General features: G+C 45.3%; 1 protein-coding gene across 4 annotated transcripts; it reads right to left on the minus strand.

Moving 5' to 3' along the window:
* Positions 1-2,252: 2,252 nt before the first annotated feature.
* On the minus strand, positions 2,253-10,174 carry LOC124702351. 4 transcript variants are annotated; one of them, XR_007002435.1, is made up of 3 exons: positions 10,080-10,174; positions 6,272-6,372; positions 2,253-2,361 (listed from the first exon to the last, which is right to left on the minus strand). XR_007002435.1 is itself a non-coding variant. In XM_047234494.1 (2 exons), exon 2 carries the CDS (start codon positions 9,463-9,465, stop codon positions 6,715-6,717), a length of 2,751 nt encoding a protein of 916 aa, XP_047090450.1. In that variant the 5' UTR covers positions 9,466-9,565; positions 10,087-10,174; the 3' UTR covers positions 6,414-6,714. The 4 variants fall into 4 exon arrangements, 2 of the variants coding, with proteins under 2 accessions (XP_047090450.1, XP_047090441.1); XR_007002432.1 differs by lacking the exon at positions 2,253-2,361 and having other exon boundaries at positions 4,695-6,372; XM_047234494.1 differs by lacking the exons at positions 2,253-2,361; positions 6,272-6,372 and adding an exon at positions 6,414-9,565 and having other exon boundaries at positions 10,087-10,174.
* Between the last annotated feature and the right edge of the window lie 11,391 nt (positions 10,175-21,565).

The following is a 21,565-nucleotide window of genomic DNA, read 5'->3' on the forward strand; positions in this document are numbered from 1 at the left end:
CGGAGTTCTTTTCCTGAAAACACAACTAGCAAAACTATCCAGGTATGCCCTAGACTCAATGGTTAGTCCACTGTAAAATATATCAAGTAAGTCATGCTTTTCCAAATCATGTCCAGGCCGAGCTCTAATAAGAGAGCAAAACCTTGCCCAAGCTTCAGGCAATTTCTCCCCATCTTCCTGGTCAAAACTATAAATTTTCTGCAAAGCAATATGTTGAGCACTAGCAGGAAAATATTTTCGAAAGAAAACATCAAGCAAACAACTTGGACTATCAGTAGAATCAGGAGGCAAACTATTATACCAAATCATAGCATCATCCTTTAATGAGAAGGGAAAAAATTTAGCAACAAAATAAGTACGCATCTTAACATCATCAGAAAACAAGCTACATAAAGTAGAAAGCTCATTCATGTGCTCTACAGCACTTTCTTTTTCAGTACCACAGAAAGGTGTTTTCTCAACAATAGATATATGAGATAAATCAAGAGAAAAATCATAATCTTTATCCTTAATGTTTATAGGAGATGTGGCAAATTTAGGATCACGAGACAGTTTATATCTAACAGCACGTTGTGCAAGAAGCTTTCTAATGTTACTTGCACCAGTAGTAGCATTGCATTTATCGATAAAATCATCATCAAGTTCCACATAATCTTCATCAAGGTCATCAGACTCAGGTGAATTAACAGGTGTAACAGTATTTTCATTAGGAGTTTCAGTATTTTCAATTTGTCTAGACCTAGCAATTGTAGCATCTAGAAAAGGACCTAACGAACCATTATCATCAAGCACAGTAGAAGCATCATCAAAATTATCAGAGGAATTTTCAGATTCAGCAGAAGTACCAACACGTGAAGCTTGTGGTGGTGAAACAAGTTGACTTATCACAGATGGTGAATCAAGAGCAGCAGAGGTACTCAGAGTAGTACCTTTTCTTGTAGTGGATGGTAATATGGCGACTTTAGCATCGCGAGTTTTACCCATGATGGAGGATTTGCAGCGAACAATATCAATCCAGGTGAACTTGCAAATAAAGCTATGCTCCCCGGCAACGGCGCCAGAAAATAGTCTTGATGACCCACAAGTATAGGGGATCGCAACAGTCTTCGAGGAAAGTAAAACCCAATTTATTGATTCGACACAAGGGGAGCCAAAGAATATTTGTAAGTCTTAACAGCGGAGTTGTCAATTCAGCTGCAACTGGAAACAAACTTGCTCGCAAGAGTTTATCAGTAGCAACAGTTTTATAGCAGTAGCAGTAGTGAAATATAAGCAGCAGTGTAACAAAGACAGCAGTAGTGATTATAGTAAACAGCAGGATTAAAATACTGTAAGCACAGGGATGGATGAACGGGCGCTGCAAGGACAAAAGAACTCATGTAACAATCAAGGCAGGGCATTTGCAGATAGTAATAAAACAGTATCCAAGTACTAAACAATCCATAGGCATGTGGTCCGTATATAGTCGTACGTGCTCGCAATGAGAAACTTGCACAACATCTTTTGTCCTACCAGCCGGTGGCAGCCGGGCCTCTATGGAAACTACTAGTAATTAAGGTACTCCTTTTAATAGAGTACCGGAGCAAAGCATTAACACTCCGTGAACACATGTGATCCTCATATCACAGCCTTCCCCTCCGGTTGTCCCAATTTCTGTCACTTTGGGGCCTCGGGTTCCGGACAGACAATATGTGTATACAACTTGCGGGTAAGATCATAAAACAATGAATATCATCATGAATAAATAACATGTTCAGATCTGAAATCATGGCACTCGGGCCCTAGTGACAAGCATTAAGCATAACAAGTTGCAACAATATCATAAAAGTACCAACAACGGATACTAGGCACTATGCCCTAACAATCTTATGACTATTACATGATCAATCTCATCCAATCCCTACCATCCCCTTCAACCTACAGCGGGGGAATTACTCACACATGGATGGGAGGAGCATGGATGGTCCATGGAGAGGCGTCGGTGGTGATGATGGCGATGATCTCCTCCAATTCCCCGTCCCGGCAGGGTGCCAGAACGGAGTTTCTCGTCCCGAGACGGAGTTTCGCGATGGCGGCGGAGTTCTGGGTGTCTTCTGGAAATATGGTCGAACCCCCTGGCGTTTTTAGGTCGAAAGCCTTAAGTAGTCCAGAGGAGAGCGTCGGGGGGCGGCCGAGGCGCCCTCACCATAAGGCGGCGCGCCCCTCCTTGGCCGCGCCGGCCTATGGTGTGGGGCCGTGGCCCCCTCCTGGCTTGCCCTTTTGGCCCCGTGAGTTCTTTGTGAAAATAGGCCCATTGCGATTATTTCCGGGGATTTTCCTGAAAGTTGAGTTTCTGCACAAAAATAAGACACCAGTGCAATTCTGCTGAAAACAGCGTTAGTCCGTGTTAGTTGTATCCAAAATACACAAATTAGAGGCAAAATAATAGCAAAAGTGCCCGGGAAAGTAGATACGTTTTGGACGTATCAAAAGGCCACCGACTCCTCGTAGCAGTCCACACGAGCATCAAAGGCCTTCGACTCCTCCTCCTAGCAGTCCACATGAGCAGCAAAGTCCACACCTACCTGAGAGGGACCCCAGCGTGAGTCCACCACCTCGAGATCCTCCGCGTAAGATAGCGCCCGTTAAGCGGAACGGTACGCCGCCTAGGAAGAAAGCTAGAAAGGAGAAACCACTGTCGCCTATTGAGAAGTTACCTCGGGAAAAAACTCCCGAGGAAAACCAGGAAGCCGTTGACTCCCAGCTGAGGGCCTTTTTTGCTAAGAAAGAGCCAGAGATACCTTTTCAGAAGACACTAGATCCGGTGAAAGTTTATTGTACAGTCGAGAATCTATATAACCCTGAACCATCACCGCCATCTGACTATAGGCGTTCTATTGAAAGGTCGTATGACGATATGATGGAGGCGAAAACCCCCACTACCAGCTCGGGTATCAAGGAGATAAAAGGGATACACCAAGTCTACCAGCTCGGACAACAACCTGTTCAATCGGCCCCCCCTCTCAAGGTGTTTGACGAGAAGGCCGTTCAAAGTTCTCGACAAATCTCAACCGATTACGCCATGGCTAAGGTAGTCTATAAATATGTTCAAAGGAAAGATTTGGTCGAGAATCTCAGGAAGCTACCAACAAGTATGCGTAACTTGCATACGTGGTACGGTGTTGCCACAAAGGGAGGGATCGAGACTATCATGGTGCGAGTTAAGTAAGAGCACTACTTCCAAGAATACTCTGTGAGCGTTGACTTCTGCGAGCTTCGGGCCCTCGACAAATCTATCATCAGTTGCTATTGTCTGTAGTGATTTATTTATATAATTTGAGAAGTCTTTAGCTCAGCTCCTTGATTATCTGCAAATTATAATCTTTTGTGCGCTATGTTATGCAGATCGAAGATGCTCGAATGCAAAAGGGATGAAATCACGGACATTGGGTTCATTGACCCGGACACAATGCATGTCAGGACCATATAAGAACCCCTCTATAACAGGGATACACCGGAGACTTTGTTAAGGTTTTTGAAGCGACAACGTGACAAAAAGACAATACTTTGGCCTTACAACTTCCAGTGAGTGTTACTCTCTTATAACACATTCTATTTTGCTCACCATATGTTAAAATATTAACTGATGACTTATATATATGACACTACATATTTAAACGTGCGCAGGTTTCACTTTATTCTTATCGTCATTAAAATGTACGAAGGAGAAGTTGAAGTCTTTGACTCACTAACCAAAGAGCCTATACTATACAAGTCTTGTTTTCTTATGCTCAAAAGGTAATTCAAATTCTTATCGGTTTTTTTGTTAATTTCCTGATATCAACTGATTGATAACTCTTTTGTGCATTTTCTTTTGTCGGACAGCGTATGGGAAACTTTCATCAAGGAAGATCAGTCCTTTCAATGGGCACCGAAGCTGATATGGCGTGCAAACAAAGTAAGTAGTACTACCTAGGTCCACACACCTTTATCATACTTGATTATTGTTTGATTGAATTATATTGTTGTACAGAAATGTGCGAAACAACCACTGGGGACTGATCTATGTGGATACTACGTTTGCGAGTGCATCCACAGAATTGTCAGCGAGAGAGCGAATAATGAAAAAAATAAAGAGGTACGAAAACAATATTCACAAATTTATTTTCTTACCATAAGTTGTGTTGAGTTTCAGTAATAATTGTTTGATTTGTGATTTGATATATACATATATATACACACACACATAGCTCATGTATTCATTTGTATCTTATTCTTTTACAGTTGAGAAGAAAGCGGGAGAAGATCTCAATCGAGGAGCGCTTCAAAGCAATTGGCGAGGAATTGGCGGGATTTTTCCTTCAGGAAGTCATACCACCATCCGGAGAGTACCACTATGCATAAAGATCTTCTCCAGCTCCTCGATTGCTTTGTGTGTATATATAGTTTGACTCGGAGTGTACCACTATGGTACATGTAATAGATCGATCTTCCTGCATGTACTACTTAATTCTGGTGCATCGACTTGATATGCATCGGAGAGTACTACTTATGCAATTACATGTGTGTTATATTATATGCACTAACTTGATATGCATCACCTTGGTCTTCATGTACTACGTAAACCCAAACGCGTTTCCGGTGCATCGACGCGATATGAAACGCTCTGATACCCCTAAACCCCTACAAAAACCCTAAACCCTGAATTCTCTGCCGCGGCAGAGATTCATGCATATTTCCTGCCGCGGTAGCCAACCTTTGGTACCGGTTTGTAATACAAACCGGTTTGTAATACAAACCGGTAGCAAAGCTCCCTCGCCGTGCGCTCTCCTGGGCGCCCACGTGGAGGTCCCATTAACACCGGTTCGTAAGGAACCGGTACGAAAGGGTGGGGACCTTTTGTACAAGATGTTTTATACCGGTTGCGAAACCGGTGCAAATGGCCCTCTGGAACCGGTATCGATGCCCGTTTTTCTACTAGTGGGGGCTGTAACGGCGGCAGACGTCGCCGGAATTCATGTCCGCGGCGGTGGCGGACAGAGACGATTTCGAATCGGCGATGCATGGAAGTAAACGTGCGGGGAAAGGCCTGAGGTGAAGCAGCTACTCATCGCAAGGCTGCCGACGAAGAGAATTGGTCAGAGGTGGCAGCGTTCGTCGGAGTCCAGGAAGAAGGCGCGGCGGCGGGGAAGAATCCGAGCAGTTCTTGGCGTCCCTGGTTCCGTGAAGAAGTCGATGAGGAAGAGGAGGGTACGACGGTTCTATTCCACCGCTCAAGTGAGCTCGAGAACGGTCATGGCGATGGCGGCGGTCGGTAAAAGCTCGGGGTAAAACCCTCTCGCACACACAGAGGTGGAAGAAAAGGAGAAGGGAAAAAGGTGCGACGCGAAAGAGGAGGAAGGGGGAGGCTAGGGTTCGGCGAGGCAACACGGCGCTTAAAAAGGAGAGGGAGCAGGTGGCCGTGAGGGAAGGTGACGGCGTCGGAGGCTTTTGCCAGTAAAGTGGGGAAGAGGATGACGGCTCTCGACGGAAAAGAAAAAGGGGACGACGCATACCGTTTCGGGAAGATGGGAAGGGAGTGGGCCGCCGGTTTGGTTAGCTAGGTTGGGCTGGGGTTAGGTTAGCTTTAGGTTTTTCTTTTTCTTTTCTTTTATGTTTTCTATTTTTAAAATATTTCTCTTTGAATCTCTTTTCTAAAATTTGGAGAGAAGATTTGAAATTTGAAATGTACTTTTGAATATCAGAGAAGGCTCAAGCCTTTATATATCAAACTATGGTGGCTTGGGAAATAAAAGGAATAAAAGAAAAGGGGGGAGACATAAAGATTTAAAAGGAGAAATATTTGGTATTCAAAATATTTGGTGAACCCTAATGGGTTTAGCCATTTGAGAAAGGGTAGAACCCAACTCAAGAGAATAGTTGCATTGTAAACTAGAAAGGGATGGGTAGGTTTATATCAACCATATAATGGAGAATTTTGGCATGACCTTCCGTTTTTGGCGAGGTGTTGTGTTCTGACACAATCGAGCGGTGTGTTTTGGCAAACGCTAGAAAATAACGGTGTCCTATAGCAAATTTTCCCTTAAAATTAGGTCGAGTGGTGGAAAGGTGGTTGGCTTGAACATCACAAGAGGTGGAGGATGAAACAAGAGAGAGGACGAACACAAGCAAATAAAAGCAAAGCCAAACCAAATGCAATTTTATAAAAGCGAAGGTTTTATAAAAGCACATGATAAACGTGAAGCACGGGGTGATTCCACATATGACTGAACATCACTAAAAATAACATTACCTTGCAGGTCATGACATGTTCCAGATTCCCCCTGTGATCCCCATCTTCTCAAAATAAGGCAGCACCACTTCCGAATCACATGACAGCCAAATTTCTCAAATCTGCAAAAGGATAAATATAATATAGCAAAATGAAACACATATTACGGAGGTTCTTTTCCTTTCCAAAACTGAAGCAATCGTCATCTATTAATTATAAGTTCTAGAATGATATACATAGATTCAGCTTTCCGTAGAGAGCAGTTGGCTGTATTAAGTTAACTAAAAGAATCTAGCTACTCTCACAAAGAAGCAAATCTACACAACGATTTCAGCCGCTAACCAGATCCATTGCATCTCTGAAATCCGCAGGTAGCTAGCCTTATTCAGTTCTCTGTGTATGTCCTCCAACCTAGTAGAACTGGACCCAATTTCAGGTGCCAAAAAACCCCTCACGCCTCATGCCTAGCGACGTGAGAACAGATCCCAACCCAAGTCTGCCTCTTTCCGCTTGGGTGCCACCCCAGAGGAGGTACTGCCACCACCTTGTGACATGTCTCTCATGCGTTCATCGACAAACATGTTCTGGCCTTGGAACAGATCCCAGCCCGAGTCTGGCTCTCTCCGCTTCGGTGCCACCCCAGAGGAGGTACTGCCGCCACCCTGTGACATGTTTCTCATGCGTTCATCGCCAAACATGTTCTGACCTTGGAACGACACAGGCCAGTAGCCCCCATCTTCCCGCCGCACGCCTTCAGATGAGGGTCCATAGCTGAAACCCATGCTAGGATGGAAATAGCTCAGTTCTGTAGAAGACGGTGGAATCGCTCTGCTGCTGAAAGATGGATGAGAAACGCCGACACCTGAGCCTAGCAATGATGGCATAACCGGATCACCCCTGGCATCAACCATGTAAGGACCACCCGCTAATGACATCATAGGCCCCGGAAATGATAAAGCAGAGAGATACGGATAGCTCTCGACACTAGGGGGTGCGTGTGCATAAGACTGCATTGGTCTTGTATGAACTCTAGACTCCATACTCGGACCAAGAAAGTTATGCTGGATTTGGTGGCGATGTTCTTGCTGTCCAACAAGTATTCGCTTACCCAGAATTGTAACTTCAGAACTGCCTGAAGTTTCCTTCCCTGAAGCCTTGGCAGAGAACTCGTTTACTGCCCGTGATGAGCCATATATGTTCGACATATTGTCATTCAAGTCAAAGTTATTGACTGCAGGTTGCCTTGAAGATGAAGACGAAGGAGGCTGACTGATTGTGCCAGCAAACTGTCGCCGATTCCAGAACGATGGCACATCTGTTTTAGTGACTGCGGCTTCCTCATTATCGCACGGGCCGTTAAGGTCAAGTTCAAACCCCCAACTCACAGCCAAAGCGGCGGACTTATCCTTGGATGCTAGCCCAGAAGTTGGGAAGATGGCTGCTGAACGTGGCTCCTCGGCGACGGCATTGTCGCTATCAGCTAAATTCAGGTCAAACATGTTGCTTGCTTTCTGCGAAGAAGCAAGAATTGACTTGTCTCCTTCGAAATTCCGTCGAGGAGAAGCTGGCCGGAAAGCACTAGTAGCAGCGGAACCTTTCCATCCATGTTCACCTTCGAAATGGAGTCTTGATGGGAACACAGAAGATGCTCTCGAAGCAGCCACAGCAATAGGTGTTGACAGATTAACAGAATTACTCAGAACAGACTTTGTATGCCAGTCAGTTTCCTCAGGGCACTGATTTTCGTTAAGATCAAAGTCTTCCAGTTCTGTGCTCCGTGTAAGTTTTCTAGTGAAAGGGCCAGTGTCATCGGTAATACCCGAGCCATCCTCCTTAAGAGATGAGGAACTCCCTGAACCGTTCCCCGTAGTGGAGGATTTATTGTCATTTGATTCATCAATAGGCGGCTCAGGCTGCTGATTTGCTACCAAGTCAGGACTATCATCGCGAGAATTAATATCAGGAGAATCACAAAATGGCTCTCTGTAGTCGATGACTTCCCGCTCCACCTCAATAGCAACAAGACGAGCTACTTCCAGTGCATCAGTGTCATCATACTCTGCTAATGATGTCGATTTATCTCCATTTAACGCAGCCGACTTTGAGTCTGGTGCCTTTGAGGAATCTCCAAAGCTATCCATACATCTCTGAAACCTATATTCATTAATGGCACCCTCTGCATCCGAATCAGATGATGATGTAGGTGCCTCTTCTTTGCCAAATCTTTCTTCATCTGATGAATCTTGCATAATGTGGCCTACATTTGCGAGATGGTTTAAATCTTCCACCGTGTCCTTCTCAGAATGTGGCACGTCTGCTGAAAATGGCTCATCTTTCTTGATATCATCCAAGCAAGCTGGATCATTTTGGTCCTCCAAATGCATTTCTGTACTAAGAAATGAGTTGTTAGGCTCTGGAGACTTGGCCTCTGTGGTCATGTCTGGTGCTGCAACTTGCCCAGCACCACTCTTTGCTCCAAGAGAGTCCAAGCGCGGCATGCCACTGGTGGCCAGGCCTACATCATTCATGGCAGAAATCTCGTCAGCGTAGGGCAGCAGCTTTTTTGAACTGCCATGAGATGATACTGAGATGTCATTTCCTAAAATGGCATTTCCATTAGATTGATCATCATCAGCAATCACAGGCTCATTTGCTCCATCCTTTTCACCATTCTCCGTCTCCTGGCAAGCTTGTGAATCTTTAAGCTGCCGATCTAACCGTGTTGCATCTTGTGTATCCACGTCCTGGTCATGTGTACAACAACCTTTCGATACGCTGCTCCATTTCTGACAGAGAACTCGCGCCTTCCGGCTGACCTCAGCATTCGCATGAACAAGCAGATTCTGAACAGTAGGCAGGAGGACTCCACAGGACGCTGGTGCTCGCGCGGTATCTGGAAGACCGTCGAGAGCAGTGAGTATTGCAAGCATTAGATCCTGTGCCGCGCTGCTGCTATCCTTGCTGCAACTCTGAACATCCTGAAACCACTTGGTGAGAAAAGCAACGCCGTCTAGCTGCACGAAATGCTGCAAGCACTCTTCGTTTGCGGTGACCGCTAGCGCGTTCACGGCGGCCGAACACCGCCTCAGCAGGTCGGCCTCATTGAGCGCGACGGCGTCTCTGAGCTCGCGCATCTCAGAGACGAGGTCCCCGATTCTCGCCACGGTTGAGATGCCCTCTTCCATCTCCGTAGGAGTGAAGAAATCCTCCAGCATCCTGCTTGCCAACGCTCTGAGCTGCTGCTGCAGCGCTACTAGTTGGGCGCCGAACCGAGTCTTGGCTGGTTGGGCGGTCGAGCAAGACTCATTCAGGACCCTGAAAATGTACACCAGTATGATGATGATGATGAGTAAGATGTATTGCGGATTTATTTGTGGGGCATCGCATCGGTTGGAGACAATAATAATCGAAGCGTGTATACAGATCATATAGAAACAGAGTATGTAAAGCCAAACATGCGTGTATATATAAGAAACAAGACGAGTAGCTGTTCCCTCCCTCTAGGATTATCTGGCTGGCTGGTGCATAGCCCAATACTTGGTTAGCTACAGATACTACTAGAGTAGTACTGTATTAGTAAAGAGAAAAACATGCATACATACATACAGGAGCTGTTAGGTAGCAGCTATTTGCAAATCGAAAAGCAGTTAGGCATTGAAACCGAAAAACAGAGCCTCCCCTGCCGCCGTGGGCGGGGGTGAGGAACGGGCACGTCAGATCCAACCCAACCCCACCCCGAGGAGAGGAGAGGACGCATCTTGGGGCGCGCGTAGATGAGAAGCGAAGGGGGTTGCGCGGGAGAGGAGAGGAGGGGGGGAGGGGGGCTCACCGCTGACCTCGGGAGGGGGGGGGGTCGCCGGAACCCTAGAAATCGCCCGCCGGGGCTGGTGGTCGGAGTCGCTGTCGGGGGGAGAGGAAAGGAAAGGAAAGGAAAGGAACCGGGAGCACGGAATGAGGAGGAGTCACTCGTCTCGTCTCGTCTCGTCTCGTCTCGTCTCGTCCTCGCTTTCCGTGCCCCACCTTGTCAGCAGGCTCCTGGGTAGTACTAGTACAGTACTACTACAGGTCACATTGCCTCCCTGCTGTGCTGGCCCGGTCCAAGTCCGACTTCGTCCCGTGATCAGCAAAAAGAGCGTCCCAGATACTAGTAGATCGTGTGCATGTCATGCTGAGAGGAAATGGGTACTCACAGCATTTCCAGCCGCGTCCTAAACGGCGTCTGATCGAGCTTTTTGAAAAACGTGTTCTGTTTGTGCCGTGTTTGAGGGACATCGCTCCCTAGCCATGGCCCCCAAATATTAAAATTTTGTTTTTTTGCATCTTTATTTCAATAAAGAGATAAACATTTCACAAACTAATACGTAGTAATTGGGAACATGGTTTACACGAAGATATAATTTGGAACATGATTTTCCACAAACTAATACATAGTTTGAACCATGGTTGACATAAATATAAAACATTGCAAAATAACTAAACCTAACTAGTGTTGGCATCGAAGATTTCGTGTGTTCGCTGCCAAGAAAGAACACTCTGAGGCACCACCAGTCACCTAAACTGGAAAATCCAGCTGTTGACGGTGCCCCTATTAGTTCTTTCGAGGAAGAACAACCAGAAACCTACGACCCTATTTTCGCTGCGAAGAAACAACACTCAGTCGTCGTTCTCCTCGGAACTGTCGCCGTGGTAGTGCCGGTGGCAACGCGTCTAGTCGAACACATTGACGCTCATGTCCCCCTCGCCAAGGTAGGAGAACATGAGCACGAAGCCGACTTAGAGGTGGTGTTAGCGCATGAACTTCTCCCAGCCGATGTGGAGGTACATCTTGACGCGCGCGTCGTACATCACGTCCACAATCCACCGACAGCAGCTGCAGGCAGCCTCCCGCAGATGCAGCGAGCCCGGCTCGTCGCCGGCGACGAAGTCGGCGAAGGTGTCCGACAGCCTTTGGATGTCGTGTGGGTTGCCCTTGAGGACGACAACGAACTCGAACAGCACTTGCCGCTCCACCTCCTGTAGGTCCGACGATGAAGACGACGGCGTCGCAGGCGACAGCGAGCGTGAAGCTCTGTCGCGGCCATGGCCGCAACCTCGGCCTCCACCTCTACCAGCCATGGCGTTGAATCTTAAGATGGTGGCGGCTAAGGTTGGGGAGAGAGGCGCTAGGATTTGTGTGTGAGAGGGACGATGAGAGAGCGGCCCTTTTTATAGATCGAAGGGAGGCGGGGGAGCGGTGGGGCTCTCTAACGCCGGCACGCTGAGTTGCGTCCGGCGTCCGCAGAGCGTCCCCTGTGTAGCGGGGACCGGCTCGGGTAGCCGGATACCATATCGGGCCGCGCCGTACAAAAAAGACTTTGGGGCACGCGGCTGACGCTGCTGGAGATGCTCTCAGGGCATCTCCAATGGGGCGACGCAACCAGATGTTGCACGACCGTTTGCGTCAGCGCGGACCGGAAATGCGCCTGCATATCCTGCTTCAGCAGGGCGACGCATAGTGTCCGGGCCGTCCACGGAGACGCATACGTGGCGCAAATATGCGGCACGTTCGCGCCAAGCGTCCGCTCGCTTCTCCCATGGGCCCACGTGGCCGCGACTCTGGCTCGAGCTGACGTGAATTAAAGAAGAACAACTGTTGGGGAGGGCAACCGCCAGAGTGGCAACCGCATCGATCGACGCGCCAACCGCCGGAATGGAGTGCCGAACCGGCGCGAAAGAGAAACCGCACACCTCTTCGTTATATGCGCCGCCATTAATCTCCGCTCAATAAAACCCATGCGTCTGCTCTACTTCATCTCCAACCGGCTACCATTCATCACCAAGAATTACGAGAACAAACAAATTTTAAAGTAGCTACTTCTTGTACTTCTTGTTAGAAGGTCCCGCCTCGTCATCCTCACGGGCCCGCTTCCTGCTCTTCACCTCCTCCGAACAGGTATTGTCGGTCGACACGTCCGATGAGCTTGAGTTCCCCTCCAACGAGTGCTCATTAGGGTCTTCCTCGTTGTCGGTGAACGGATGACGAGCCTACGCTCGGGCCCTTGCCTCCTTCCTTGCTGCCGCCGCCTCCAGCCGTGTCCACCTTGCGTCTGAGTCCTCCTCCTCATCCTGGCCATCGAGGCCAACGGTGCCCTCCTCCTCCTCGCTAGTCTTTGTTTATTCCGCAGCTCCTGTTTCAAGTTACAAATGTGAGCAACCGAACCAGTATCAAATACTCAGGCACTACTACGATTACTAGTACCTTTCTCCTTGATGTTGCCGTTCTTCAGATCTGCCAGGTACTTGGAGCAGTTCCATTTCGAGTGTCCATCGCCCTTGCAGTAATAGCACATAGTATCAGGTTTGGGGTCAGCCTTGGCTTCTTAGGATGCGCATCAGCTTTCTTGCCGCCCTTCTTGAAGTTGCCATTTTCCTTAGGCTTGCCCTGCTTTTTGAAACTGGTGGTCTTATTGACCATCAACACTTGGTGCTATTTCTTTATCACCACTTCAGGAATTTTCAACAAGGAGAAGAGTTCAGGCAACATCTTGTTCATGCACTGCATGTTGTAGTTCATCACAAAGTTCTTATAACTAGGTGGCAGTGATTGGAGGACACGATGAATCCCTAACGCATTAGGAATCGTTATTCTCAAATCTTGAAGCTTCTTTGCGTGCCCAGACATTTTGACCACGTGCTCGCTAATGGAGATGCACTCTTCCATCTTACAGCCAAAGAACTGTTCAGAGGCTTGATGTCTACGGGAGCTTCTATTCTTGTAGACAGTGTTGGGCCTCCAAGAGCAGAGGTTTGTAGAACAGCAGCAAGTTTCCCTTAAGTGGATCACCCAAGGTTTATCGAACTCAGGGAGGAAGAGGTCAAAGATATCCCTCTCATGCAACCCCGCAACCACAAAGCAAGAAGTCTCTTGTGTCCCCAACACACCTAATAGGTGCACTAGTTCGGCGAAGAGATAGTGAAATACAGGTGGTATGAATATATATGAGCGATAGTAATGGCGCCGGAAAAGTGCTTGTCGGCGTGCGGTTGATGGTGGTAGTATTGCAGCAGTAGTAACACGGTAAAACGAGTAAACAAGCAGCGATAGCGATATTTAGGAACAAGGCCTAGGGATTAGACTTTCACTAGTGGACACTCTCAACATTGATCACATAACGAATAGATAAATGCATACTCTACACTCTTGTTGGATGATGAACACATTGCGTAGGATTACACGAACCCTCAATGCCGGAGTTAACAAGCTCCACAATTCAATGTTCATATTTAAATAACCTTAGAGTGCAAGAAAGATCAACACGACTAAACCAAGTACTAACACAGCATGCACACTCGTCACCTTCACGCTATGTAGGAGGAATAGATCACATCAATACTATCATAGCAATAGTTAACTTCACAATCTACAAGAGATCATGATCATAGCATACGCCAAGTACTAACACGGATGCACACACTTGTCACCATTACACCGTGCGGGAGGAATAAAACTACTTTAATAACATTGCTAGAGTAGCACATAGATAAATTGTGATACAAAACACATTGCAATCATAAAGAGATATAAATAAGCACTTCACTACGCCATTCATAACGGTGAGTAAGTATTCCGTGAAATATAGCCTAAGAGACCCACACGGTGCACACACTCTGTCACCTTTACACACGTGGGACAAGGAGTCTCCGGAGATCACATAAGTAAAACTCACTTGACTAGCACAATGACATCTAGATTACAAGCATCATCATATGAATCTCAATCATGTAAGGCAGCTCATGAGATTATTGTATTGAAGCACATAGGAGAGAGATGAACCACATAGCTACCGGTACAGCCCCGAGCCTCGATGGAGAACTACTCCTCCTCATGGGAGCAGCAGCGGTGATGAAGATGGCGGTGGAGATGGCAGCGGTGTCGATGGAGAAGCCTTCCGGGGCACTTCCCCGCTCCGGCGGCGTGCCGGAACGAGAGACTCTGTCCCCCGGATCTTGGCTTCGCGATGGCGGCGGCTCCGGAAGGTTTACGTGGGTTTTGTCCTTCGTAATAGGGTTTTCGCGACGGAGGCTTTAAATAGGCGGAAGGGCAGCCTCGGAGGGGGCTCGAGGCCACCACACCATAGGGCGGCGCGGCCCCCCTCCGGCCGCGCCGGGTGTGGTGTGGGGCCCCCGGGGCTTCCCTACGGCGGCTCTCGGGTGTTCTCGATGGTTCCGGGAAAAATAGGAACCCGGGTCTTGATTTCGTCCGATTCGAGAATATTTCCTTACTAGGATTTCTGAAACCAAAAACAGCAGAAAACGAGAACCGGCACTTCGGCATCTTGTTAATAGGTTAGTTCCAGAAAATGCACGAATATGACATAAAGTGTGCATAAAACATGTAGATAACATCAATAATGTGGCATGGAACATAAGAAATTATCGATACGTCGGAGACGTATCAGCATCCTCAAGCTTAGTTCTGCTCGTCCCGAGCAGGTAAAACGATAACAAAGATAATTTCTGGAGTGACATGCCATCATAAACTTGATCATATTGTAAACATATGTAATGAATGCAACGATCAAAACAATGGTAATGACATGAGTAAACAACTGAATCATAAAACAAAGACTTTTCATGAATAGTACTTAAAGACAAGCATCAATAAGTCTTGCATAAGAGTTAACTCATAAAGCAATAAATCAAAGTAAAGGTATTGAAGCAACACAAAGGAAGATTAAGTTTCAGCGGTTGCTTTCAACTTGTAACATGTATATCTCATGGATAGTTGTCAACATAGAGTAATATAACAAGTGCAATATGCAAGTATGTAGGAATCAATGCACAGTTCACACAAGTGTTTGCTTCTTGAGGTGGAGAGAAATAGGTGAACTGACTCAACATAAAAGTAAAAAGAATGGTCCTTCAAAGAGGAAAGCATCGATTGCTATATTTGTGCTAGAGCTTTTATTTTGAAAACATGAAACAATTTTGTCAACGGTAGTAATAAAGCATATGAGTTATGTAAATTATATCTTACAAGTTGCAAGTCTCATGCATAGTATACTAATAGTGCCCGCACCTTGTCCTAATTAGCTTGGACTACCGGATCTTTGCAATGCACATGTTTTAACCAAGTGTCACAATGGGGTACCTCCATGCCGCTTTGTACAAAGGTCTAAGGAGAAAGCTCGCATTTTGGATTTCTCGCTTTTGATTATTCTCAACTTAGACATCCATACCGGGACAACATGGACAACAGATAATGGAAACCTCTTTAATGCATAAGCATGTGGCAACAATTATTATTCTCATATGAGATTGAGGATATATGTCCAAAACTGAAACTTCCACCATGATTCATGGCTTTAGTTAGCGGCCCAATGTTCTTCTCTAACAATATGCATGCTCCAACCATTAAGGTGGTAGATCTCTCTTACTTCGGACAAGACGGACATGCATAGCAACTCACATGATATTCAACAAAGAATAGTTGATGGCGTCCCCAGAAACATGGTTATCGCACAACAAGCAACTTAATAAGAGATAAAGTGCATAAGTACATATTCAATACCACAATAGTTTTTAAGCTATTTGTCCCATGAGCTATATATTATAAAGGCGAATGATGGAATTTTAAAGGTAGCACTCAAGCAATTTACTTTGGAATGGCGGAGAAATACCATGTAGTAGGTAGGTATGGTGGACACAAATGGCATAGTGGTTGGCTCAAGGATTTTGGATGCATGAGAAGTATTCCCTCTCGATACAAGGTTTAGGCTAGCAAGGTTATTTGAAACAAACACAAGGATGAACGGTGCAGCAAAACTCACATAAAAGACATATTGTAAACATTATAAGACTCTACACCGTCTTCCTTGTTGTTCAAAACTCAATACTAGATATTATCTAGACTCTAGAGAAACCAAATATGCAAACCAAATTAGCAAGCTCTAAGTGTTTCTTCATTAATGGGTGCAAGTATATGATGCAAGAGCTTAAACATGAGCAAAACAATTGCCAAGTATCAAATTATCCAAGACATTTTACCAATTACTACATGTAGCATTTTCCGTTTCCAACCATATAATAATGAACGAAGCAGTTTCAACCTTCGCCTTGAACATTAAAAGCTAAGAACACATGTGTTCATACGAACCAGCGGAGCGTGTCTCTCTCCCACACAAGCATTTATTCAAACAAAAAGAAAAACAAAAGCACACAGACGCTCCAAGTAAAGTACATAAGATGTGGCCGAATAAAAATATAGTTTCAAGAGAAGGAACCTGATAATTTGTCGATGAAGAAGGGGATGCCTTGGGCATCCCCAAGCTTAGACGCTTGAGTCTTCTTAGAATATGCAGGGGTGAACCACCGGGGCATCCCCAAGCTTAGAGCTTTCACTCTTCTTGATCATAGTATATCATCCTCCTCTCTTGACCCTTGAAAACTTCCTCCACACCAAACTCGAAACAACTCATTAGAGGGTTAGTGCATAATAAAAATTCACATGTTCAGAGGTGACACAATCATTCTTAACACTTCTGGACATTGCATAAAGCTACTTGGACATTAATGGATCAAAGAAATTCATCCAACATAGCAAAAGAGGCAATGCGAAACAAAAGGCAGAATCTGTCAAAACAGAACGAGTCCGTAAAGATGGATTTTATTAGGCCACCGGACTTGCTCAAATGAAAATGCCCAAATTGAATTAGAAGTTGCGTACATATCCGAGGATCATGCACGTAAATTGGCTTAATTTTCTGAGCTACCTACAGGGAGGTAGACCCAGATTCGTGACAGACAAAGAAATGCTGGAACTGCGCAGTAATCCAAATCTAGTACTTACTTTACTATCAAAGACTTTACTTGGCACAACAAAACATAAAACTAAGATAAGGAGAGGTTGCTACAGTAGTAAACAACTTCCAAGACACAAATATAAAACAAAGTACTGTAGCAAAATAACACATGGGTTATCTCCCAAGAAGTTCTTTCTTTATAGCCGTTAAGATGGGCTCAGCAGTTTTAATGATGCACTCGCAAGAGATAGTAGTTGAAGTAAAAGAGAGCATCAAGAAGCAAATTCAAAACAAATTTAAGTCTAACATGCTTCCTATGCATAGGAATCTTGTAAATAAACAAGTTCATGAAGAGCAAAGTAACAAGCATAGGAAGATAAAACAAGTGTAGCTTCAAAAATTTCAGCACATAGAGAGGCATTTTAGTAACATGAAAATTTCTACAACCATATTTTCCTCTCTCATAATAACTTTCAGTAGCATCATGAGCAAACTCAACAATATAACTATCACATAAAGCATTCTTATCATGAGTCTAATGCATAAAATTATTACTCTCCACATAAGCATAATCAATTTTATTAGTAATAGCGGGAGCAAATTCAACAAAGTAGCTATCATTATTATTCTCTTCAAGTGTAGGAGGCATAGTATAATCACAATAAAATTTACTCTCCATAGTAGGTTGTACCAAAAGACCACTATTATAATTATCATAAATAGGAGGCAAAGTATCATCAAAGAAAATTTTCTCCTCAATGCTTGGGGGACTAAAAAGATCATGAAAACCAGCTTCCCCAAGCTTAGAACTTTCTACATTATTATCAACAATGGTGTTCAAAGCGTTCATACTAATATTACTACCAGAGCATGCAAATAAGATTCCATAGGTTTTTTAATTTTCGCATCAAACAATCCATGTTTTAAATCAGGAAATAGAATAAGAAGCTCATTGTTGTCCATTATGCCAAACTAGTGTAAACAAGAAACAAAAAGATGCAATTGCAGGATCTAAAGGAAATAGCTTCGAGCACAAACACAATGGTGCCGGAAAAGTACCGTTACACTGGAACCGGAGTATGAGTGCCTTTTTACCTTTCCTCCCCGACAACGGCGCCGGAAAAGTGCTTGATGTCTACGGGAGCTTCTATTCTTGTAGACAGTGTTGGGCCTCCAAGAGCGAGAGGTTTGTAGAACAACAGCAAGTTTCCCTTAAGTGGATCACCCAAGGTTTATCGAACTCGGGGAGGAAGAGGTCAAAGATATCCCTCTCATGCAACCCCGCAACCACAAAGCAAGAAGTCTCTTGTGTCCCCAACACACCTAATAGGTGCACTAGTTCGGCGAAGAGATAGTGAAATACAGGTGGTATGAATATATATGAGCAGTAGTAATGGCGCCAGAAAAGTGCTTGCTGGCGTGCAGTTGATGGTGGTAGTATTGCAGCAGTAGTAACACAGTAAAACAGTAAACAAGCAGCGATAGCAGTATTTAGGAACAAGGCCTAGGGATTAGACTTTCACTAGTGGACACTCTCAACATTGATCACATAATAGAATAGATAAATGCATACTCTACACTCTTGTTGGATGATGAACACATTGCGTAGGATTACACGAACCCTCAATGCCGGAGTTAACAAGCTCCACAATTCAATGTTCATATTTAAATAGCCTTAGAGTGCAAGAAAGATCAACACGACTAAACCAAGTACTAACACAAGCATGCACACTCGTCACCTTCACGCTATGTAGGAGGAATAGATCACATCAATACTATCATAGCAATAGTTAACTTCACAATCTACAAGAGATCATGATCATAGCATACGCCAAGTACTAACACGGATGCACACACTCGTCACCATTACACCGTGCGGGAGGAATAAAACTACTTTAATAACATTGCTAGAGTAGCACATAGATAAATTGTGATACAAAACACATTGCAATCATAAAGAGATATAAATAAGCACTTCACTACGCCATTCATAACGGTGAGTAAGTATTCGTGAAATATAGCCTAAGAGACCCACACGGTGCACACACTCGTCACCTTTACACACGTGGGACAAGGAGTCTCCGGAGATCACATAAGTAAAACTCACTTGACTAGCACAATGACATCTAGATTACAAGCATCATCATATGAATCTCAATCATGTAAGGCAGCTCATGAGATTATTGTATTGAAGCACATAGGAGAGAGATGAACCACATAGCTACCGGTACAGCCCCGAGCCTCGATGGAGAACTACTCCCTCCTCATGGGAGCAAGCAGCGGTGATGAAGATGGCGGTGGAGATGGCAGCGGTGTCGATGGAGAAGCCTTCCGGGGCACTTCCCCGCTCCGGCAGCGTGCCGGAACGGAGACTCATGTCCCCCGGATCTTGGCTTCGCGATGGCGGCGGCTCCGGAAGGTTTACGTGGGTTTTGTCCTTCGTAATAGGGTTTTCGCGACGGAGGCTTTAAATAGGCGGAAGGGCAGCCTCGGAGGGGGCTCGGGGCCACCACACCATAGGGCGGCGCGGCCCCCCTCCGGCCGCGCCGGGGTGTGGTGTGGGGCCCCCGGGGCTTCCCTCCGGCGGCTCTCGGGTGTTCTCGATGGTTCCGGGAAAAATAGGAACCCGGGTCTTGATTTCGTCCGATTCCGAGAATATTTCCTTACTAGGATTTCGAAACCAAAAACAGCGAGAAAACGGAACCGGCACTTCGGCATCTTGTTAATAGGTTAGTTCCAGAAAATGCACGAATATGACATAAAGTGTGCATAAAACATGTAGATAACATCAATAATGTGGCATGGAACATAAGAAATTATCGATACGTCGGAGACGTATCAAGGCTTCATAGCTTTCCACGGCCGCATGAGTTTCAAATATCATTTTGAGCTCACGGATAATATCACAGGGGTCGTGGTTCTCAAAACGCTTCTAAAGATCTGATTCTAATCCGTAGAGGATGGCACAATGAACTGTGGAGTATTGGTTCTTCCGAGTGAGGTAAACATTTTTAACCTCGTCGGGGGCAATTTCTGCAGGTGGGTCACCTAGCGGTGCATCAAGCACATAGAGCAGTTGTCCAGCGGTGAGGATAATCCTCATGTTATGGAACCGGTCTGTAAAGTTGCTTCCATTGTTTTTCAGCTTTCATTCTGTAGGAACGAACTAAACTTGATGGTGGGGGCAGCCATGATCTGCAACATATTTGCAAAGAGTTTAGACTACGTTTATGATAAATTTAGTTTATTTTTTAATTTTTAAATGAACTAGGTGAACTTCCACTCAAAACAACATCCCTTATGTTGCCTTAGTGATTACACAAACCAAATCCACTACACCAAGTCCGATCTTCACGAGAGGAGATGTAGCTTCAAAGGAGAACGGTCAACATGTTCATCATATCATTCATATGACTCATGCTTTACCTTTCGGTATTCCGTGTTCCGAGATCATGTCTGTACATGCTAGGCTCGTCAAGTTTAACCTTAGTATTAGCATGTGCAAATCTAGCTTTCACCTGTTGTATGCATACGTAGAATCTATAACACCCGATCATCACGTCATTCTTCGAAACGACGAGTCTTAGCAACGGTGCATACTAAGGACGAACACTTTATTATCTTGATATTTAGTGACAGGGGTCATCTTATAATGCTACCGTCGTGATCTAAGCAAAATAAGATGCATAAATGATTACCATCACATGCAATTCATAAGAAAGTGGATTTGGTGATCACGTGTATACGTACACACGCACTCTTCATTGCCCAATTTGCTTTGAGATGTGCGCAAAGCACAGAGATGTTCATGGTGAGAACATGACGCGAAGTCAACTTTTCAGCTTGGAATCTACTTTTCTTCGATGCCGGCTTGGCGAGCTGCAAATGTCGGCAGTGCAAAGCGAAAGAAAAAGACGAAATAACGCCCTCTAATTATGTTTCTACCGTGACTGTTTTTTTGTTGAATGTAGGGTTTGTCGATCAAATACCATGCTTTATCCAAAAATTCACAGAAAATCCAAGGAGAAATGGCATGTTTAATAGAACAAATAAATGAATGAGATCTAGAACAAACAAATGAAGGAGAGCTCACATTCGTGAATACAGCAGTTCCAAATCTGAAGAACGATGAACAAACAAACGATGAAACAATGAAAAACTGCATCTAATAAAGGAAAAAAGAGTGGACGACGGATCCGTTGCGTCGCTGGAATCATCTCCTAAACCAGGCCTCGAGCAGGACGAGTAGATGGTCGGTGATCGACAACAACAACAACGTCGTCAACCTCGACGGACCTCGTCTTGCTCCGACACCGCCACCGCCACCTGCACCGGCGGTGAAGGAGGACTCTTCCTCCAATTTCTACTTCGGCTCGACCGACCATGGCGACGGCGCCGAGCGCCATCGGCCTCATCGCCTTCGACCGCTCATTTTTTATTTTTCGTCTTTTAGTATTTATTTTGCAAACTTTGTATAAATTTGATCGAAATCCGACATATTTTGTGCAAATTCAAATCCTAACCACTCTACGTT

The sequence above is a fragment of the Lolium rigidum genome, chromosome 1 (assembly GCF_022539505.1).
Source record: "Lolium rigidum isolate FL_2022 chromosome 1, APGP_CSIRO_Lrig_0.1, whole genome shotgun sequence".
NCBI lineage: Eukaryota > Viridiplantae > Streptophyta > Magnoliopsida > Poales > Poaceae > Lolium > Lolium rigidum.

Coding starts and splice junctions, on each gene's coding strand:
- LOC124702351 (XM_047234494.1), bottom strand. CDS start 9,465: ATGCTGGAGGATTTCTTCACTCCTACGGAGATGGAAGAGGGCATCTCA.